The sequence below is a fragment of the Lichenostomus cassidix genome, chromosome 2 (assembly GCF_008360975.1).
Source record: "Lichenostomus cassidix isolate B80296 chromosome 2, HeHo_3.0, whole genome shotgun sequence".
Classification (NCBI taxonomy): Eukaryota; Metazoa; Chordata; class Aves; order Passeriformes; family Meliphagidae; genus Lichenostomus; species Lichenostomus cassidix.
This window is the reverse complement of record NC_139482.1, coordinates 114844672-114865260: the sequence shown is the minus strand read 5'-3', so window position 1 is coordinate 114865260 and position 20589 is coordinate 114844672. Positions and strand designations below refer to the sequence as shown.

General features: G+C 38.4%; 1 protein-coding gene across 7 annotated transcripts in view; it reads left to right on the top strand.

Moving 5' to 3' along the window:
- The window catches only part of CA8 (carbonic anhydrase 8 (inactive)), a 67939-nt gene that overhangs the window by 19047 nt on the left and 28303 nt on the right, over positions 1–20589 (top strand). For 5 of the 7 annotated variants that reach the window (XR_014850123.1, XM_085052898.1, XM_085052896.1 and 2 more), the window contains exons 4-8: positions 4369–4464; positions 6911–6973; positions 8304–8352; positions 10958–11070; positions 17301–17470. Coding sequence is in view for 5 of the 7 variants with exons in the window: in XM_085052898.1 (XP_084909024.1) it covers positions 4369–4464; positions 6911–6973; positions 8304–8352; positions 10958–11070; positions 17301–17435 (456 nt within the window). In the remaining 2 variants the exon portion in view is untranslated. Of the gene's footprint in view, positions 1–4368; positions 4465–6910; positions 6974–8303; positions 8353–10957; positions 11071–17300; positions 17471–20589 lie in introns of those variants that run through there. The other 2 variants (XM_085052899.1, XR_014850124.1) reach the window with 2 other exon arrangements.

The following is a 20589-nucleotide window of genomic DNA, read 5'->3' as shown; positions in this document are numbered from 1 at the left end:
TGCTTTTCATTTTCAAATAAATCCAAGAGTGAAGGTTACCAAAATATAGAGAATTAATAGCCTCTGTGATTATTCCTATTTGTTAGATACAGATGCATGGATATGAAGTTGTCCATGTGCATGGGCACTATATCATATTGACAGTTTCAAGACTGGTGAAAGCACTGGGATCTTTCCTCTGTGCACATCTGATTCCCATAAATATTAACAAGAGTTAGAGGCCATGTTGTTTTTGGACTGTATTCTCAGGAGTTTAGATTTTGTAATGTTTGTAGACTTGTTGCCATCCTTTGATGAAAACTGTTATCTGATGTTTATATCTGATGTTATATTACAAATTAAAAAGAACACACAAAAGCAGAACAGCTTCAGAGAACCACAAATACACAGGATAAAACATGATTTTAAAAACCCCCACACTTTACTACAAACACTTACTGCTTCCTCACTACCTCACTTTCTAAATGACTTTGTCATGTACTTACCCAGGCCTGCTTTGAGCTACATTCGTCCTGTTTTGTAAAATAAATAATTTGACTTCTGTTTATTTAAGTGCATATCAACATCTGTTTAATTATTTCAGTGTGCATGCATGGTATTAAGAGAGTTAAAAAAAAAGATATGTCGGCCTGCTGTTAGGAAATATCATGGTATTAATTATTATTTCCTTTAGTTTGTCTGTCTAATTTCAGTTTGTAAATCCCTAATGATAGAACATTTTCTGTGAATAGCTAATTCTGAATATCACCATGAGTCAGGACATGGGAGTAGAACAAATGCAGTGCAGTGCATCCAGTGTGCTGTCATGAGCAGTGCCAATAAGGGATGCTGTGTAGGAAGAGCATATGAGCCTGACCACCTTTTGTTGTGCTCCCTAGTCATCTACTGTCATGGGGCCAGGAGTGCCCTCTGTGTGTTTTTTTTAGATTGCAACCTGCTGTGTAAATAATATGTCACTAATCCACTGTAATTATCACCACTTTTAACAGTAGCATCTTAAACACAGATCAGAAGTTCATTCTGCTTTAGGTGTTAGCAACCCAAAATGATGGTTCTTGTTCCAAGGACTCTGCTAGGGAATTTAAACATCCTTGAACAGACCCTCAAAGTTACTTGGGCCAGAAAGTGCTGATTGCCTACTGTTCAGTGTCCTTACTGATGTTCATTACTAAACTTGAGCCTAGTCTAGGCATGTCAACATTAGCTTTACATATACCCCTTTCTTATCTCTGTGATATCACAGAATCACAGAATAGGTAAGGTTGGGAGGGACCACTGTGGGTCATCTGGTCTAATCTCCCTGCTCAAGCAGGATTGTCATAGAACATATGGCACAGGATTGCATCCAGACAGTTCTTGAATATCTCCAGTGAGGGAGACTCCACAACCTGTCTGGACAGCCTGTTCCAGTGCATGGTCACCTGCACAGTTGTTCCTCATATTCAAGTGGTTGTTATGGTGGTGTTTTGGTTTTTTTCTCTTTTTTTTTTTTTTAAGTAGACCATCCTGACCTCTATTGAGATGGTAGAAAGAAAGGAGATTTGGAGAGAATGCAGAGACCTAAAAATTACTCTTGAAATGCATAGCTAATATTTAATTTAGTATCCCCATGTCCCCTGGAGATATGGGAAGAAGTGCTGGCCAGTAGGTACATTCCTTGGAAAGCAGTTCCAGCTGCAGGGCCTTTCTCACTGCGGTTCTTCTTTCATGCAGCAGCTAAGTGTATTTTTTGCATCACATCTTCCTGGCAGACTGCTCATGCTGTTGCACAGAGGTCTTAACATTTTATAGCATTACACAGAGGTTTTGGCATTGTTTTCTGGCTGATGTGGCCTGATTGTAGGGAAGTCTGTGCCCTGGTGAACCTGCTGCCTAAGACAGCCTAAGACATCTGTTTCTGGATGAACTGGGGTCATTGCTTGCACTTGAAGCGCTTGTTCATTTTCCTCGTTCTGGGGTTTAGCATTTTCCTCTCAGATCTTTAGGGAACGCGTGCTGTTGTCAGAATGCAGACAGATGTCAGATTAGATGTCACCTCCAAGGGAGTGCAGCACGCTGAATGGCGTGGCAGCTTTAGCCCAGCCCCGCCTGTTGGCACAGGCAAAGTCAGGCTCTCTGTACATTTGGGGATCGCCCTCGGTGCTATTGTTCCAGCAGCCGAGGGACAAGCTTGCTTTGACACGTCCAGCCAAGGCAGTCGCGGTGCCACGCAGCACTGTCCTCGTCGCACCGAGGACGCTGCCATCCCCACCGCAGTCACCACAACCTTTTTTTTGCACATTTCCCTCTGAAGGTCAGGATTTTGGTGCGGATTGTGGGACTCCGTGATCCCCCTCTAGTGGGGAGCTGGTGCGAACGCCAGGCTCCTCTCTGGGAAAGTGCAGTGCTTTGGCTTTGTCTTTGCGGTGGTGGTGGTGGTTCTGTGTCTGCCAACCGGAGCCTCGGAGACTGAAATCTCATTATTTGATCCTCTGGCTTTAAAAGCCAAAGGCAAATCAAATGTGTAGCAAAGCTTTTTGTACATGATAAAAGGCACAACACCAAGTAAATCCATGGGCTTAGTTCTAACAGGGAGCATTTGTATGTCTAGAAGTTTTGTGGCCGTGGGCAAGTAGATTATTTATATTAGTGTTCTCATGTGAAAATGATTTATTATATTTGCTAAGAAAAATGTTTCATTTTCTTGCCACAGCAGATGCCTTTGATCAGAATGAATAAAGTCATTTGCATGATAATCTGGAATTTAATTCAATTTACAATGTGTTAATTTAGAAGTTTGTATTTACTTTTGAAATAACAGTCATCAAGAGGAGTGCCTAAAATTCTTATTGGAAATAAATACGTGGAAGGTGATTGCTTGAAGAACTGGTCTTTTGAAATGCTGAGATGCCTGAGTGAAATCCTGTTGTGTAAGGGGCAACAAGCATTTCATAGAGGCTTCTTTCATATTTCTGTGCAGAAATAAAATACAAAATAGAAAGAAGCATTGTCTGTTTTAAAAACTAGTTTTGCTGAAGGTGGAAGCAATGTTAGATACCAAAATGACGTTTTAACTTCTTAGACACATGACTGAGCAAAACATTGATCATGATTTTATGACAGGGATTAAGTCAGAGAGTTTGTATTTTCTTAGCTGTATTATCTATGTGGAATGTGCAAAAGTTGGCAAATAAACTTCAGAGCAGCTGTGCTTAGGATATTGAAGCTCTACAGTGTTATCAGACCCAGGCACAGAGATTACATTTACAATTATTTCTGGGAAAACTCATGTTTGAAATGCATGTTACCTTTCAGTAGATGTGCCCCTTCCTTCCTTCCTTCCTTCCTTCCTTCCTTCCTTCCTTCCTTCCTTCCTTCCTTCCTTCCTTCCTTCCTTCCTTCCTTCCTTCCTTCCTTCCTTCCCTCCCCCTCCCTCCCTCCCTCCCTCTCTCCCTCCCTCCTCCCTCTCCCTCCCTCCCTGCCTCCCTGCCTCCCTGCCTCCCTGCCTCCCTGCCTCCCTGCCTCCCTGCCTCCGTCCCTTTCCTTCTGTCCTACCTACCTTCTTACCTTTCCATTCCAACTCACTGTTTCCCAGCAATTCTCTCTTTCCCCTCTTCCCCCGCAATTACCTTTCTCCCTCCCCTCCCTTCTTTCCTCCTTTTCCAACTTCCTGCCTAGTCTGTCTTCCAGCACTTTTCTCGAACATCACTTCCCAAATCATGCTGTGAGGCTTCACCAGAACAGCCTTCATGTTTACTATCCAGTGTCTACTGCCTCCCATATATTCATGCATTTACTCCTTTGCTCTTTACCAGCCCTTTCTTTCAGCATTATCCCTAAGGTGGTCCTCAGGCCACTTTTCTCTGCTTGACTTTCTGTATGGTTAACCTTTTCTGAAATCACTTCTACTGTTACTACTGACATTTGAGTGATTCATCTTGGGAGGTGGTGTGTGAGACAAGTGATGTTATGATAGTACAGTCAGTCAGTCTAACGTGTGTTTGGACAGCCTATGTCCATAATAATTCTCGTACCTTGGGAGAGAGCTGGCTGGCTGGGAGGCCCTGTTGGTGGATTTCATTAGCTGACATTGCTTCAGTATTCAGATTGAGGGAGTTGTTAAATCGTCATTACTATAGACATTGACACCTTTGATGTAGATTTTTTGGTAACTGGCTAAATATCACTTTATCTGTTCTTTTTCTTAGTGTTCCTGATATTTACAATAGTAAATCCACTTATCCCCACATGCACAGCCGTGAGCATGCACATATGTGTAGTCATGTGTGCGCACACACAACATGCTGAGGCTTTGTTAATGTTAATTGCTGGTGTTTTCAATTACAAAACATATTTCTCTATTGCTCTATTTGCACTGCTTTGTTTTAGCTTCATCTAATGCACTGGAACTCCACACTGTACAGCAGCATTGATGAGGCAGTAGGGAAGAAGCACGGCATAGCTATTATTGCTTTGTTTGTGCAGGTAAGTTTCCTGTGTTACACTTGTTATGATGCACTATCATTTGTCTTGGGATAGTGAGGTCCTTTCCATTTTATTTAATTTTTAATGATTTCATAACAGAAAAAAATGTATGACTGCTGGTATTCTATTTGAAAGGTATTTTTCAGTCATGTCTTCTATATATGTGCTAAGTAATTAGTTCTTGTTTGAACAGGATATTATGTTAGTTAAAGAAGGGATAATACATAGCTAGGCATTTTTCTGTGACTCTGTAAGTAAACATCCAACCTCCATTCCTCTGAGGGCAGAATAAGGGCTGTCAGGAGGTAGAAGTGCTTCTCTATCTCTATAATGTATTCCTCTTTATTCCTGGCCAGGTCTGCTATTCAGGGATTGAGGACATAGACAGAGGAGAAAAGGAAATAGATTAGAGGAGGAAAGATTAATAAAAGAGGCCTACTAACCCATTGGCACTGCTGAAAACTGGTAGTAAAATTGTGCTTTTCTGAACACTAGGACAAGTGTGTTTCTTCACACAGGACAAATGCAAGGTGGAGTTAATTTACTTCTTCAGAAACTGAGAGTGTTAAGACTTGCCAGAGACCCTCAGAGAAGCCTGCAATGAGGAGGCTTAAAGCTTCCTGGGGACAAGGTGTACTGAAATCTGGGAAGTTAGCACTATAATCTAATTGCTGTTGAAGGTTTTTCAAGGTCTGTACCCAATAAAGATTTTCAGTTTTAGTCCTCAAACACCAGATTCTCATCTTCCTTATGAGAAATGGCAAACTGATTTATTTAAATGGGTTTGGAGGAAGAGGTTTAGAGTTCATGCTTAGATCAAATGGATTTTCTTTCATAGTGATATTATTAATTTGTCATATTTCATAACGAGTTTATGAGTGCCTTTGAGCTTTACCTCTGAATTTAAAGGTACATTGGTTACTGCCTAAACACTCAGATAGAGCTGCTAAAAATGGAAGTTAGAAAGTCTTCAGTTTTGTGTCCTAGAGGGCTGTGTGATAATTGCTTATGTAAGTCACCTTCTCATTCCAGCAGAGGTAACCTTCAAGTCAGTTAGAAAGTTATATATAAGTTCTTAAATAAATCTGAAACTTCAATGATACATTTTCCACTTCTGGTCTCGCACCCACATGAGTGTTCTTAAGCAATCCACAAAGGCATTTTCATTAGCCAAGAAAGGCATCATATAATTACAAGTGACCAAGGAAAAATAATATTTAAGCTGTTTGTTAAAGGAACAGGGAGAGGAAATTCAGTGACCATTTTTTTCTTGGTAAAGGCATGGAAAAATAATTTTGTACCACAATTCTCAAAATACATTATTTTAAGGTCAGTGAAAATATTTTCACTGACTTAAGTGGCAGCTCTTGGGGATTATAAATTTAGAAGCAACATCTTTGAAGTAACTTCAATATCTTTTATGCACTTTGAAGGTTTTCAACTGAAATCTGATTCTAAACCAAAAGAAAATCCTCTTAAATTCCTACAAATAACAAAGTACCTTTTGTTGACATTCAGTTGTTTCCTTCCAGTGGCTACTGTGTCATTCTATTCCAAGAGAAAGAAAAAGCAAACAAATTTTTCAGGGTCTAGCTCTCCCATTGTCCCTCATGCTGGCTTGTTTCCTCACCTTGTACATGTACATGTTGGCAAAGAAATCAAGTGGGAGGCCATTCTCTGTCTTCCCATTTTGACAATGCTATCTGAAGGTAAAACTAGGATCGTGGAATGGGTGATTTGGGTCAGAAGCAGCTGAGTTTAGAGTGCAGGGTGAGCAACGTTCATATAAAATTAGAATCTCTTATCTCAATGTGTTTCTTCAGAGCCCCATCTTCGGTGCCTTACAGGCATTTAGAAGAGGCAGTGCTGCAGCCTGCCGGGAGCCCAGCTTTCACTGGCAGCGTCCCAGAGATGCTGTGAGGGAGGGAATCTGCCATTCTGCACTCTGCAGGCAGGAAAAACTCCCCTGAGCTTCAGAGATACCTTGGGCCAGATTTGCAATGCTATGGGAGCAAATTCAAAAAGTGTCTGTTGTGCTTGTTCGCTCTGTTCCTTTCTGTGTACTTTTCTGACCAAAACTGTTAAGGACAAACTGTATCCTTGGCATTTACATGCCACAATGCTGCATTATTTTGTCTCCACATAGAGTAGATGCTGCAAAACAGGGTTAATCAAAACTTACCAGACTTAGTTGTGACTCTTTCTCTTGCTCTGTGAGGTTCTCTCTCTGCTTTAAAGTTATATAAGCCCTGTTTACTTTGGACTGGTGGTTTTATAATGATTTGTTGGGAGTTGCCATGTATCGGTATATTTGATTAGCACTAGGTTGTGTAGGTTAACTAAAAACTGAAAATAGCACTTGCTGTTCTGGTTCATTTGTGTTTTGCCTCACAGTTTCTGAAATAACAAGAAGTACTGAAACTCACCTTGGCTTGCTGTATTTCAGATAGGAAAAGAGCATGTGGGCCTCAAGGCTGTAACTGAAATTCTTCAGGACATCCAGTACAAGGTAAGGCATTGTGTGAAGCAATACTTCCTTTAATGACCAGAGAAAAGTGAGCAAAGGGTCTGTATGGAGTCAAGAGAAGGATCTCAGACGTGTCTGTAGTAAAACCACATGTGAAAGCCGTCATTTGATGGCCCACATGAAGACCCCAGCATTTTACAATATTCAGATAATATACATTTTTTTGTACTTATTTCCTTTTATGGTGGCCAGAAATTTTGATCTATAGCAGTAATTGATTGCAAATCCTACCTTTTCAGTGATTTTCATGGAGTCAGTGTGAGTGCAAGTGCTGCAACATGCTTAGTGATCACCAACAGCCCTATCTCCAAACTTACCTGGTTTTAATTTGTAGAGGAAAGGAATAGATGAACTGAGCACCTATATTAACTTGCAGTGAGAAATGTGCAAAAACACAGTACTGACTTGTCAGGTGGATTATGTGTGGGGATCTTGAAGGACAGATAATAATCCTGGCAGGACTGAGGAGGTATGACTTCTGTCCAAAATATTCATGCTATCTTAAATGACTTTGGGCAAGTTATTTCCATCTCTCTGCTTCATGATCTGTAACATAGAAATAATCATACATACCTTTGATTTTAAAAGGATTTTGAGATGTATTGATGACCTGGATTTTATTGGTCTGAAGAGATTAACCATTCACTTCAGCATCTGCTGAATTACAAGGGAATCAAAAATCTTTTAGTCAAATAATATATGGTAAACTTGATTAATGATATTTAATATTACAAACTGTTCATATATGAAAGTGTTTGAGAAAACAATAGTATATGGAACTCTGTAATTTCATTACTGAGACAGGAGCCTAGCAGGGGAAGGTCATGAAAGCCTCACCATTGTGTGACTACGTTGTAATGGTGACTTTCAAAGGGTCAGCATCAAACACACTTTGGCAATCATAACATTTTTGTGCATTAAATATGTGGAACCAGCATTATTTTATTAAGTGTTATCCACGTCAGTTAAGGCAAAACTCACTTTGGCCCTTGTTTTTTTAACTCCTTTTGTATGAAATCCCTGAATTTCATGTAGAGAATTTCAAGGCTGGGACCTGGAAGAAGTCCAAGTGCTAAAGGTAGAAAGTTAACCAATTGCTGGGATAACTTTAAAAAATAAAATACAGAATAAAAATATGTGTTTGGGTAACTGCAAGGACAACTGATGATTAAATGGGGGCTCTTAATGAGGTTGCTTTCCACAGGAATTCAAGGCTGAATATTATATGAACACAGACTGCGTTTTACCTCTACATTCATCAGCATTTTAATAAGATGTTAGAGATGAGATTGATTTGTATTCATTTTTTCAGGGAAAGTCCAAAACAATACCCTGTTTTAATCCCAACTCTTTATTGCCAGGTAGGTGCCTTTGCTTACTTTCTCATGTGTGGATTATTAGCTGATTGCAGAGGCAGAGATAACCTTAATCTAAAGCCTAGCCAAAGTTGCAAGCCTGAGAGTGTGTCCCATAAGGTGGTAATGCATTTTGCACCTCGCGGTGCAAACAGGGATAGGGATGAAGTCCCATTGGAACATACTGTAAATCTGCACCTTTGTCATGTGAGTGGGAAGTGATTACCATAGTCTGTGCACTGCTGGAAACATTGTGGCTAGCTTTGTTGAGGGTTTATCATCCCATCTAGAGGGGCAGCTGTGTGTATTTCTTTCTCTACTTTGGCATGAAATTGGAAGTGTAAGGCTACCCACTTAACAAGGTAGTTTTTTGGCAGCATCAAAAGACAGTGCCAGAATGCAATGACAGTTGTATAGCTTAAAAGGAGTAGTGACAAAGGGAGGCAAATGCAAACTCACATAGCTAAAAGTTAAAGAGTAACAGTAAGAAATGTGACATTTTAAAAAATGCATTTCTAAAAAGAAATGTTTTTGCAAGGAGTCCATCTGAGCTAAACTCTGTCGTAGTGACAAGATTTTTAATTTGTCAAAAGAGCTAGGTTTACATTAAATTGTATTAATTATATCAAAAGAATACTGTCTAGGTTGCAAAGTCAAGTGCTCAGCAATTAGGAATTGCAGGAATTAAGACAGCCTGTGCCTCTCATGCATATCCATTATGAAACATCACCTGACTGCATGACCAAAAATTATTTTTTACAGGACCCCTGCCTCACAGTTCCTGTCTGATGCTGATCAAGTCACATAATCAAAAATTTTCACAAGTCATCTCTAACTATGTGTTCCTCATTTTCTAGGTGCCCGACTTGAGATCATGGGGTCTGATTTGCAGAAGTGCTGAGTGCTTACACCTCCAAGAGAAGTCAATGGGAGCAGTGCTCTGACTGTATTAAATGCTATAGAAAGTTAACTACTCTGAAAAATTGGGTTCTAAGCATGTCCTATTGAACACCTCAAATGAATAGATGCATTTGACCTTAACTTCTCTGTGCCTCAGTTCCCCAGCTTTAAAATGAGGGGATAATCTGTCCTTCATCACCACAAAAGGGTATGAGAGGATAAATTAATTCACTTAAGCTTTCAGGCACTGGGGAAATGAGTGCATTAGAAATATGAAAAATGAGAAAATACAGTCCTTCTAACAAGCAGGAATTGAATAGCATGGGAAAAAGAAGACCAAGTACCTCATATTGCACTGAGAATTCCAAATGTTATGATACACTTTTCAAAACAATATCATCCATCTTCGAAAGTAAAGGATGAAAGGTTCTCCAGAAGACACACGTGATCATATAACAGCACTGTGTCCCGATGCATGCACAGGATGGGCTGAATTAGTTCTTGCAGTTCATAACTTTTGAGTGTTTGATAATGCAACTTGCTGTCAGTGGATTTGCTACATAATTTCCTAACTAAGAAAATTAGACCAACAAAACAAAGTCTATTCACTGACAATCACAGGCTTCATTAACAAGATTTAATTCTACTGATATTCCTCTGAGCTAGTAGTGAAATGACAGTAACAGGTTAGTTTCAACCAAGCAGATTTATTTGTTTCCAGTGTCCCATTCTGTCCTTGTCAAGCTAGTCACAACCTTGCCCCTGCCTCTCCATGCCATGATTAACTACCCTTTGTCTCCAGTTTCTCTCTAAGTTTGTTTCTTTTTCCCTCTTTCACAGTCAGGCAGTTTTCTCTCCATACTTCTCAGACTGTATAGCCTACAGCAGCAAAGAAAAGCCCTGTGTAGTCTGACTTGCTAAGTGCGGTGTGACAGGAATCTATTAGAAATTAAAACTAAAATAATTAAAATAATTAAAATCAAATGTTTTCTATGTAGAGTTAAAACTCTGCACAGACAAAATATTGTACATTTTCTTCAGCGACAAGTGTTCCTTCTAACAGTTATTTATAAACGTATTAATAAATTTATAAACCTAAAAAATTACGTAATTTTAAGGTAAACCTTGATGTTTTCCCCCTCTGAAAATCAGCTCACTTTTCAAAAGGTAGGAAGCACCAGTGCATCTCAAAAAACATGTCACCAGAATTAAGAAGTGAAAAGTTTTTCTTCAGCTGAATTTTCATTGATTTTTTTCTGAAAAATGAAATAAAATTAATCCTTGAGACATATCCTAAATGTGGAAGTCAGTTAAAATTTGGTCACTGCATCCCCTCTGCCTTGAAAATTCAAAGTCACTTTTAGCTTTTAATATTAACAGGAACTGTTCTATTCCCATAATATTACTTATTTGCCATGTTAATTCAAAGCACTGTGCACTTGTTGTTTTTCACATGTATAAAGTTGCATTTTCACATTTAAAATGCTCATCTGCAGGGGAAGTTACTGTAGTATAATGACAAGAAGCTTGTGTGTACATTCATGTGAGGAAGTAGTGGGCAGTGCTTGGCAGGTTATAAATTCACACCTTAGCTTGCTGCATACTAACTTCATCATGCGAGTGAGCCCACAGCTGGCCTAAGCTGTCATAACTTAAAGACACCATCAACTTCCTTAATGTCATTAAAATTCCATGTTTCTTTTAATTTCAGATCCTCTCCTGCGTGACTACTGGGTGTATGAGGGCTCTCTAACCATTCCACCCTGCAGTGAAGGTGTCACCTGGATATTATTTCGCTATCCTTTGACTGTGTCCCAAGTGCAGGTAACAGCTGTGCTTAAAGTGACCTTGGAATATGGTTATGAGCTAAAGGTTATAGCGTGCAAATGTATATATCAGAACGTGATGTCTGCTCTCCTTAAAGATCCCATTAGATCAGTACATGGCTTTTCAAGTAAAGGTTAAACCTTTTGAGTCACTGAAAGCAACGCAAAGGTCAGAGATGAAAAACCTGGTTATCATTTATCATCTGCATTTAAAATAATTCTTATATTTAAGTGAAAGAAAAAGAAAAAAAGTCAGTGGGCAAAAGAAATTCAATTCTTTGTAATTGTAAGCTTTCAAATATCACTGCTTTTTGATGTTAAAGGAACAAAAAAGCACAGGGAGGCACTACGTCCTGGAGAATGAAAAATGTTAATGTAGTACAGACAGGCTAGATTGCATTGGACTATATTAATTTATCTGGCTCTTTTTTAATTCAGTTTTATAATAAATGTCAAATGGAAACTACCTATTTAAATCTGATTTCACATGTATGTATTTTAAAGTGTTGGGTTTTTTCCTTAAATTAAATCGAACGGTCATGAGTCTGTCTACATAAAACTTTTCAAAACTCTCTACAAATAATCCCAGTAAAAACAATGAAAACTCCTGATGAATTTTCTCCCACAGTCTGTGTATCCCAGCTGAAGGAATTTACATTCAATTTAAGAGAAACTACCTAAAATCCCTGAAGCTGAATGCATTCATTATCATTGCCTGCTCTGAAGCATGTGAGAAAAGTATAAAAGGAGATAAATTCAGGTTTAAATTATTTCAGCTTAAATAATTTAAAATTTTGCTAGTGATGCCAGCACAATATTTTAACAACTTTAACCATTTAAAATTGGCAGCGTTTCTTTTCTTGTGGAAACTGAATTCTAGGTCTAGTCATAGGATAAAAGCAATAGCTCCCAGTAAGTTGTCTGGCAACTGCAACTTAAATGCATCCCATCATGAATCTGTTATTTGTTTATGAAAAGGTAAGTCTTGTGTTTGCTTACTACTGAGTAAATTCATTACTTACTACTGAGTAAACAGCATTCTGTTAGCATTATCAGATCCAGAATAACTTTCAAAGACAGAGTGCCTTTTGTAACTTGGCAGCTAACTGTCCAGATATGATATTGATAAATAAGGTGACTTAATCAGAAGTGCAAAGTCCACAGCAACTACACTGAGACATAGTATGATAATGCTAGTTGCAGATTTTGTAGTCTCTATTCCCTTTTAATCCAGTCAGTGCACAGAGGAGAGCAGAGTTTAAGCCATCCACATGTGGTGGGAAACAGCAAGAGGATGAACAAAAGACAAATTAAGCAGGGAAATGCAGCTTTAGTTATTATTACTATGTACTAATTTACCTCAAGGAAACAAGATCTTGGAATGTGGTGTGAAGGGGATAAGACTTCTGAAAGGGATATTGTGCCTTTGGAAAAGAGTGACCCAGAGTGCCTGGGGCAAAGACTGAGATTCACAGCCATGGCCTTTGTTAGGTCAGGGGTACCTGGTTTCTGTTGCTGCATTACTTTGATAGGTATAAACCCAATCCAAAAACATTGCAGTGATAAGAGCATGTGAGTCATGGAGGAGCTTTTCCCTCCTGCTGGCACTGTATGCAGGTGATTTGTGGCACTGGAGAGGAGTGATAGATTGGAACAGCATTAATCCAGTATGATCCACTATACTTGTCTTAGATAAGCATCAATTAGAAAGAAATCCTCACTGCTATTTATGATTACAGCATTGAAGTTAAGGTTGTGCAGGAAAGACAGTTATTAAGGACATTAAAGTTTGTTTTGCCTAGGTGGGTTAAAAAATTGTCTTTCATCAGATACTGCTTTTAGATGTCAATTAAAAATAAAGACGGGATAAGTGAGAGGAGGTGAGTCTGGGATTCATAAATTGAAAGGTACTGCGAGGTCTCCATAATACCCAAATTAAGATTTTGGTGGTTCTAGAATATTTTGCTATAGCCTAAAATTCTGAGATTTTAATTGGTAATTAGGATTTTGGCTGCAATGAAATATCTGGCCTCTTTTGTGCATGTGGGCATGAGTGCCTATGAGAGATTTCATTTAATCACAGAATTGCAGAATGACTGGGGTTGGAAGGGACCTCTGGAGATCATCTATTCCAAATGCCCTACTAAAGCAGGTTCATCTAGAGCAGGCTGCCCAGGAGAGATTAAGGAGAGATTAGAAATTCAAGGGCTTTTGTCTGTGGAAAATAAGAGAATGTGGTATAGGATATACTATTTTGAATCTTCCATGGAAGGCTGGTAGAGGCATTTAATTTTATTAAGCCAGCTTGTAGTATTAAATCATAGATTTCTGGGCAAATGCATTTCTAATGGGTTTAAATACATTATTTTTACATGTGTCATTACCTTGTAGAACTTTCTTCTTTGGGATACAAATGGAACGTCAAGTGCTTTATATAAATACTAGTAGCATCTTTGGTTATAGCCAGTGAAAGCCAAATTTAAGGTTTTCTATTTTCATTTTTCAGGCCATAAAATAATCAAGTTCTGAGCGTCAATAACAAGTAAATAAAGAATTACATAATATAATATGGAATAGATTTTATTTCTGTCCTCTGATGAAGCTAGTTCATATATTGGAGACAAGATACTAATTTTCTGTAATTAACACAGTAGTATTGATTAGCTTAACAAACTGTGAGTCATAAGGGGAAAAAATGAATAAAACTGCAATTCTAGTTCATGGTCACACTCATATACTTTCATATTTTGTTAGTTTGAAAAACTGAAGTAACTATTTTAACATAGGCACAATAGGCTGACTCTCTCAAAGTAGAGAGTCCTTTTATTTTTCTCCTGAAGACATTTTCAGATAGTACAGTTTAGCTGATGAGTTGATATGCTACTGATCTAAGCCAATGTTAAGTAAAAGGAGATCTGAGTGTGGTGGTTATATGAATAGCAAAAGAGCAATCCAGGACTGGAGCATCAGGATGTGCTTTCCTGGAATCCAGTGCTGTTTCCTCACTGGAAGTAATTTTCTTTGTCATGAGACTTCACTTCCATCAGAGAGCTTTTTCCTTCATGGGTCATTCTGTGCATATTTTTACCCTCCTATTGTGATTTGTTTCATCGTCACTTGAATTATGTTGAAATACACAGCCCAGAAAGAACTGTGTTGGCTGTTTTTGTGAGGTACCTCACCTATGCATGTACACTGCTGAAATGTAGTGGGAGAAAATAGAAAACTCCCTCCTACTAGGCCAGTAAAGTGCAGGAAATAATTGAAAAAGGCTTGGTCTTGCTTCTCTCCACTATATTTTAAAAAACTGGAACATTTGTGAATAATGTGCTTTGTGGTTCACTGAAGTCCAGAAGAAGTACTTTGTCTAAGCCACTCAGAGTAGGGATTTTAAACAATGATGCAGAAGGAGCTGTCATTCTGCTGTATTGTCAGAGTTAACTGGTTTTGTAGTGAATGGCATGATCTCTAGTTCTTTTGTCTACCTCATTCAGAATCAAAAAAATCTAAAGGACAGAAATAGTAACTAGCATATGGAGCTGGGGTGGGGATTGTGCAAAATGTATGTAATCTGTGAAATAAAGCACTCAGAAGTTCGTGGTGTTCTGGGCACTGGGGGGTGGGTCCATGTTCTTGGAAGGTGTCATGGAGATGTAAAATTTCCAAGCAGAAGGCTAGTGCTTCTATCCCTCAAATTGAAGAAATAGAAAACCTGCAAATTCATAGTTTTGTGTGCTCTATTCTTCAGCAAATATGGAAGTGAAACAGAAGAATGCAGAAGTTCAGGATCTGAATACAATGAGTGGTAGAAAAACTCTAGAAAACATTGACATGAATGGTTTTACTCAGTAGAAGTGCAACTATTCATATTGTGGATTTGTCTCTACACTGGTTAGAACTTAATCCTGAATTTCAGCATGAACAGGCTTAGGTCATCCTTAATGTCTTCTGGGCATGAGAAGAGCTTTTGTAAGTGACTATTCCTGATAAAAGTATGTGAATATCCAAGAGTCCTTAGCCACATGCCACTAAAACCCCTGTTTCATTGGCAGTCCTGCAGGGTGTGCTTCACAACATTGGCTTATGAGGGGTTGGGAGGAGGTGGTGAGTGGTGAAACAGGGGGAGCAGGGCACACATATTACCTTGCCATGGGGAAATTTAATAGGGAAAGTACTGTTGGCACAGCTGGAGTCTTTTTCTGGCAGAACCACATCTCATGAGTTGAGCAAACCACCATGTGTGGAGAGGGTCTCTGTCATGGCAGTTTGAACCATGGAGGGAACAGCTAAACAAGGAGGCTGTTGATCTCAGAAGCAATTCCCCCTTGGAGCAGGGCTACAATTCTTGACTTTCCTAAAGACGAAAAAGCAGGCACAGAGATCAGGTTAGTTCTACTCTCCTGACTGAAGAAACTGGAAGCTGCTTTGTGAGGAGTACCTCCTGGAGAAAGATTTCGCTGTGGGAACTGGGATGGAGCATTTGTAGTTACAGTAGGAGACAGCTCACAAATGCCAGCTTTGCAGAGAGTCTGCTCTTCCCTCTCCTTCATCTGTGTTTGTTTGAAGTGTCTCATTCTCACAGGATCAAACAAAAGCCACATTTTTGTAAAGTGCTCTTTCCTAAAAAGCAATTATCTCAGACTTTCCAGAGTTGATTCATATGGTGAAAGAGGATGCCTTTACAAAACTCATTCAGTGATTTACCAGCCCTTGAGTTCTGAAGACCTTTTCAATTCCAAGCTGGTAGGGGGTTTGTTTTCAGTTTGCTTTAAGTAAACAACAACAACAAAAATCTTCCATAACAAGATCCTGCCTCTAAAAGCACCTTCAAGGAGCTTTTTTCATTTTTACAATTTAAGCTGTTGCCTTATATCACAGCTGCTGAAGGCTGAGTGCTGATTTCCAAGAACACTGTTTTTTTTTTTTAGGACAATGAAGCAGAGAAGAGCTGGCCTCTAAATTGAATAACTAAGTCTGTATCAGTACTGCTGTAGAGTGGAAAACATTAACGGCAATTGTCTTCCAAGTTGCAGTAAGAAAGGATTCTCTGTAGGTAGGATAAGAATAAAAATGCCATTACCTGCTGTTTAGTATCTCATTTAATTTAATTCTAGAATTATGCTTACATTCTCCCTATAATATTTTCTAGGGTGTTCCTCATGGAGAAATTTGTAATGTCTTAGATGTTAAAATAATTGTATACTCCAGGTTCCATTTTACTTTTTGTGTATCTTTAGTTTCAAGTTAGAGCTGAACTGCATGGTGAGGCATCACGGGGTCAGTACAAGTACAAAGGCTGAGGCTAGGGGAGTCAGCCATCAAGTACATTTGCTGTATCCAGCTAAGACAGCTGGTGAATATGTCAAATAACAAACAATTTTTCTAGTACTTGTAACTATTTAAAATAACAGATTCTTAAAAAAACAACACTGGTGAACAGTAAGGTGAAACACTGCTGAGATATGCATTGATTTTCTCAGTTCTTTATCATGCAGCACTTGATGCTGATACCAGGGATGGAGGTGGAAGCTGCTAGTATTCTTCCCTTCACCAGATTAGATTGAGAAAAATCCAAAAAAGAATCAGTAAGCAAGAAGCATGTTTGTTTTGGCTCAATTGAAATATTTTTTATTTATTTTTTACTGTATTTGACTTTCTAAGTATGTACATCTACAGATCTTCTGAAGTAGTATTTTGTTTTGATTGCAAAAATGGTATTTTTCCATATAAAATGTCAACAGATATCCTCTAAAGCTAAGAATCTGTTCAGTATTTTTCTGGTTTAGAAGATAACAACAGTTTCAGGCAGTAAATAAATCACTAGGAGAATTTCAAAACAATTTATAGTCAACCGAGTTATTCCTGAAATGCACTTCTTTGAACAAGACCAATATTATTACTCTCAACATACAACAGGTAAGGTTGATTCATAGGATGTAATGTGCAATGGCCAAGATGGTTACAGATTCTAAAAGAATTTATGAAAAGGCAAAGGATAAGTTTGCCAAACCATGTGCATAAGAGTGCTTGTTTTTCTCCATGTCTCAAATTTTTTGACAGTGCTGATAAGTATTTTAAAATGTTATTAATGTATATTGATGTCAGTGTATGGTACCTGAACACTCTGATTTTCAAAGCTGCAGAATTGGCTGGACAGGGCTGGTTTTGATCATTAGTCCCATAGTGAAGAATGTGTCTCAGCTTCATTTCTGTTTTTCTTTCTTTCAGATAGAGGAATTTCGAAGACTTAGGACTCATGTTAAAGGTGCTGAACTTTTAGAGGGCTTTGATGGAATTCTAGGAGATAACTTCAGACCAACTCAGCCACTTAGTGATAGAGTCATCAGGGCTGCATTTCAATAGCAGAGGAGGAAGAGCAATGATAAATCTTCAGTCAGGTAAGTAAAAACTTAGCAGAAAAATCAGAACTTTGAAATAATTCAGCTAATGGAGAAAATGCACTTAATTTTAGTTAATTGTATGATACATTGTCACAACTGTAAATTTTGACCCTGTAATTTCTGTTTTATCCTTTGGTTTAATACTTTGGTTATGTCATGGTTTAACTGCAGTTGGCAACCAAGCCCCACAGGCTGCTCAATCACTCTCACCTGGTGGGATGGGGGAGAGAATCAGAAGGGTAGAAGTGAGAGAACTTGTTGGTTGAGGTAAAGACAGTTTGATAGGTAAAGCAAAAGCCATGCATGCAAGCAAAGCAATGCAAAACAAGAAAGTGATTCACCACCATCCAGGCAGTGGATCATGATGCACAGTTATTTCAGGATTACTTCTTATAGCTTTAAATTTCTCCTGCTACAGTGAGGAAGAGCTCAGTATGCCTTGGTTATGTGGTGTATTTCCCCAGCTATTGAGTTTTACTGATTGATTTCTTATCATGTTTTTAGAAGACCAGTCACTGGTGGACCTTTCTAGTCTCATCTGTTAATAGCTCTGGAAAGAGGCCTTTAATTCTCAAAGGAGGCTTTTTTTTTGTTTGTTTTTTGTGTGTCTGTGTGGGTTTTTTTTGTTGTTTGTTTAGTTTTTTTTTTTTTTTTAATCCCTTCTCCATACTTTACAATTCTGTTCTTTCCCAACAAGACTGAATCTTGGGCAAGTCCAGTGCAGATACAAGAAGAAGCAATTTACCTTCTGCCATGGCTAATTTTTCATGCTTCATCCATCCAAGTAGTTGCTGCTTCTTTTCAGCCTTCATTGACTCACAGAGCAAGAATTTGAGGGTGACATAGGAGTATTACATGTGAAACTACATCAACCCTGCTTCTGTTATTGAAACCTCTCATGTCATGTTCCCCATACTTTAGTATCAGTTACAGAATAAATCCCCTCAATGCTCAATAGTTACTCCTAAACCTTGGTATACTTAGTTAATCAATGTTTTACTATAATGAAAAACTTGGCAATGAGATTCATAGAGAGTTAAAGTCCAGGGAAGTGGTTGAGTCACCATCCCTGAAGGCATTTAAGATGTGTAGATGTGAGATTTAGGGATATGGTTTAGTGGTGGACATGGCAAGGCAGGGTTAATAGTTGGACATGATGATCTTAAAGGCCTTTTCTAACTTAAACAAGTCTATGATTCTAAGACACACTGTTGCCTTGAAAGTAGCCAGTTGAGGCACCAGCATTTGTGGTGGATTTTGAGATGAAGTGGCCCCGACGTGATGTAAATAATGACAGCAGATCTGGGAAATCTTCTAGAAAAGAATCTGTTCAATTGCTTTCTTTATTAAATACCATTGCTTTTTAACATAGTAAAAATTTTCATCTAGTTTCATACAAAAAAGTTTATTTAAATACTAAAAACATTGAGTACTCCCCATTACCCTATTTACTGTTGAAATACATCATATGAAAGCATCAGAGTTTCTGTCTTCCCATTTCTTCAATGCTACAAAATAACTGATTCATCTACAGTTTCATGTGGAAAGCATGGTGCTGAAAGGTTTTTGATAAACAGTTCTGGGTAAGGATATTTATTTGTACTTTAACTTCTTGCCCTCTCTAGTTAATGTCAGGCTCTGTTGCAGAGTTAAGGCCATTCAGAGCATGCTGTGGGTCCAGTCCCCAGTTTTGTATGAAGTAACAAAATGATCAGGCAGCAGATAACCCGTAAAAAATATGGATAATTCAGTGCTCCCAAAAAATGGATCCATTAAAACTAAGTGAGAATATTATCCTCCCTCCTGCATGTGGTAGAAGTTATAAAATTGGCTAGGACAGTGACCAGCAATTTCATGGTCTTTCCATACAGCTTAAGCATTCAATATAGTGTGTGCATCTAAACATTTTTGAAGTAAGGGTTTATTTGTATTTTATAACCCTATTTAATATCTGCATCCCAGAAGTTAAACAAAAAACCCCAAAAAATTGATCCTTTTTTTTTTTTTAAATATTATTTTCTCATTCCCATACTTAATTTTGGGCATATCCCTAAGGCCAATTCTCAATTACATGGTTCTCCGCAGTCACCAAATGTTGTCACTTTAATCTTGAAATGGATGTTTCAAATTCATCCCAGCTTCTGCATAAAAATTACTTGGGAAAATTGTAGCAATATTAAAATACAATTTTTCTCAGAGAGTGAATAATGCCCTCAGGCCAGTGCAGGTAATTCAAGTCTGTAACAGTGAAATTACTTGAAACACTGAGTTTGAATTTTAAGCATGAAAGAGTTTCCTTTACAATGCCGGAATTGAAATGTAAAAATTTCCCTTTTGCTTTCATGTTTGAAATTTTATTACATTTGTCAATACTTACAAAGATTTGTTCTATATAATAAGATTTATCTTGGCTGTGCTTCACAAAATAATCTGCAGTTTTAATTCCCAAATGATGGATTTTTTGATGCAAAGTAATAGTCCTCACTGTAGGGCTATGCTAATTATGGACATTGAAGCACTGAGGAAGAACTGTGATTCCTGGCACAGTGTAGCTCACACAAGAAATGGCACTTATTTCTCTACTCCTGATCGAATTATTTATCAGAAATTCATTTGGTCAGGTCTTTTCAGTTTTGTGTGCGTCAGTCCAAATAGCACTGAATTAATCAAGGTTTCGTTATATATCCCTGCTATTGTGTTTGGGGAGCTGAAAAAAATGAAGTATAAAAAGAAATCACATGGCTTTGTTCACATTTCTTCTGTGCAAAGAGGGGAAAAGGGAAGGAAACAGTCCCACTTACTTTGTAGTGATTTCCTCACGCCTCTCCATGAGGAAGGTGGTGAGGAACAGTAGCTCTTCACACAGACCTCAGAAATCCTCAAAAACATTCCTTCCTTCATGGGAACAAGGGAAGTCCCTTAAGCTGGGACTGCTGGCATCAGCTGAATATTGCTATGAAGACTCAGCAGCAGATGGGGAAGTAGTTCTCAGGGCAGTATCTTCCTAGGGATTCAAGAGGAGCATTTCTTTTAAAGAGCAGATTAGCTTTTTACTTTAAAGCTCTGGTATGTCTTGAATATTATAGTTAGACACACTGGTTGACTTATTTTCTGAC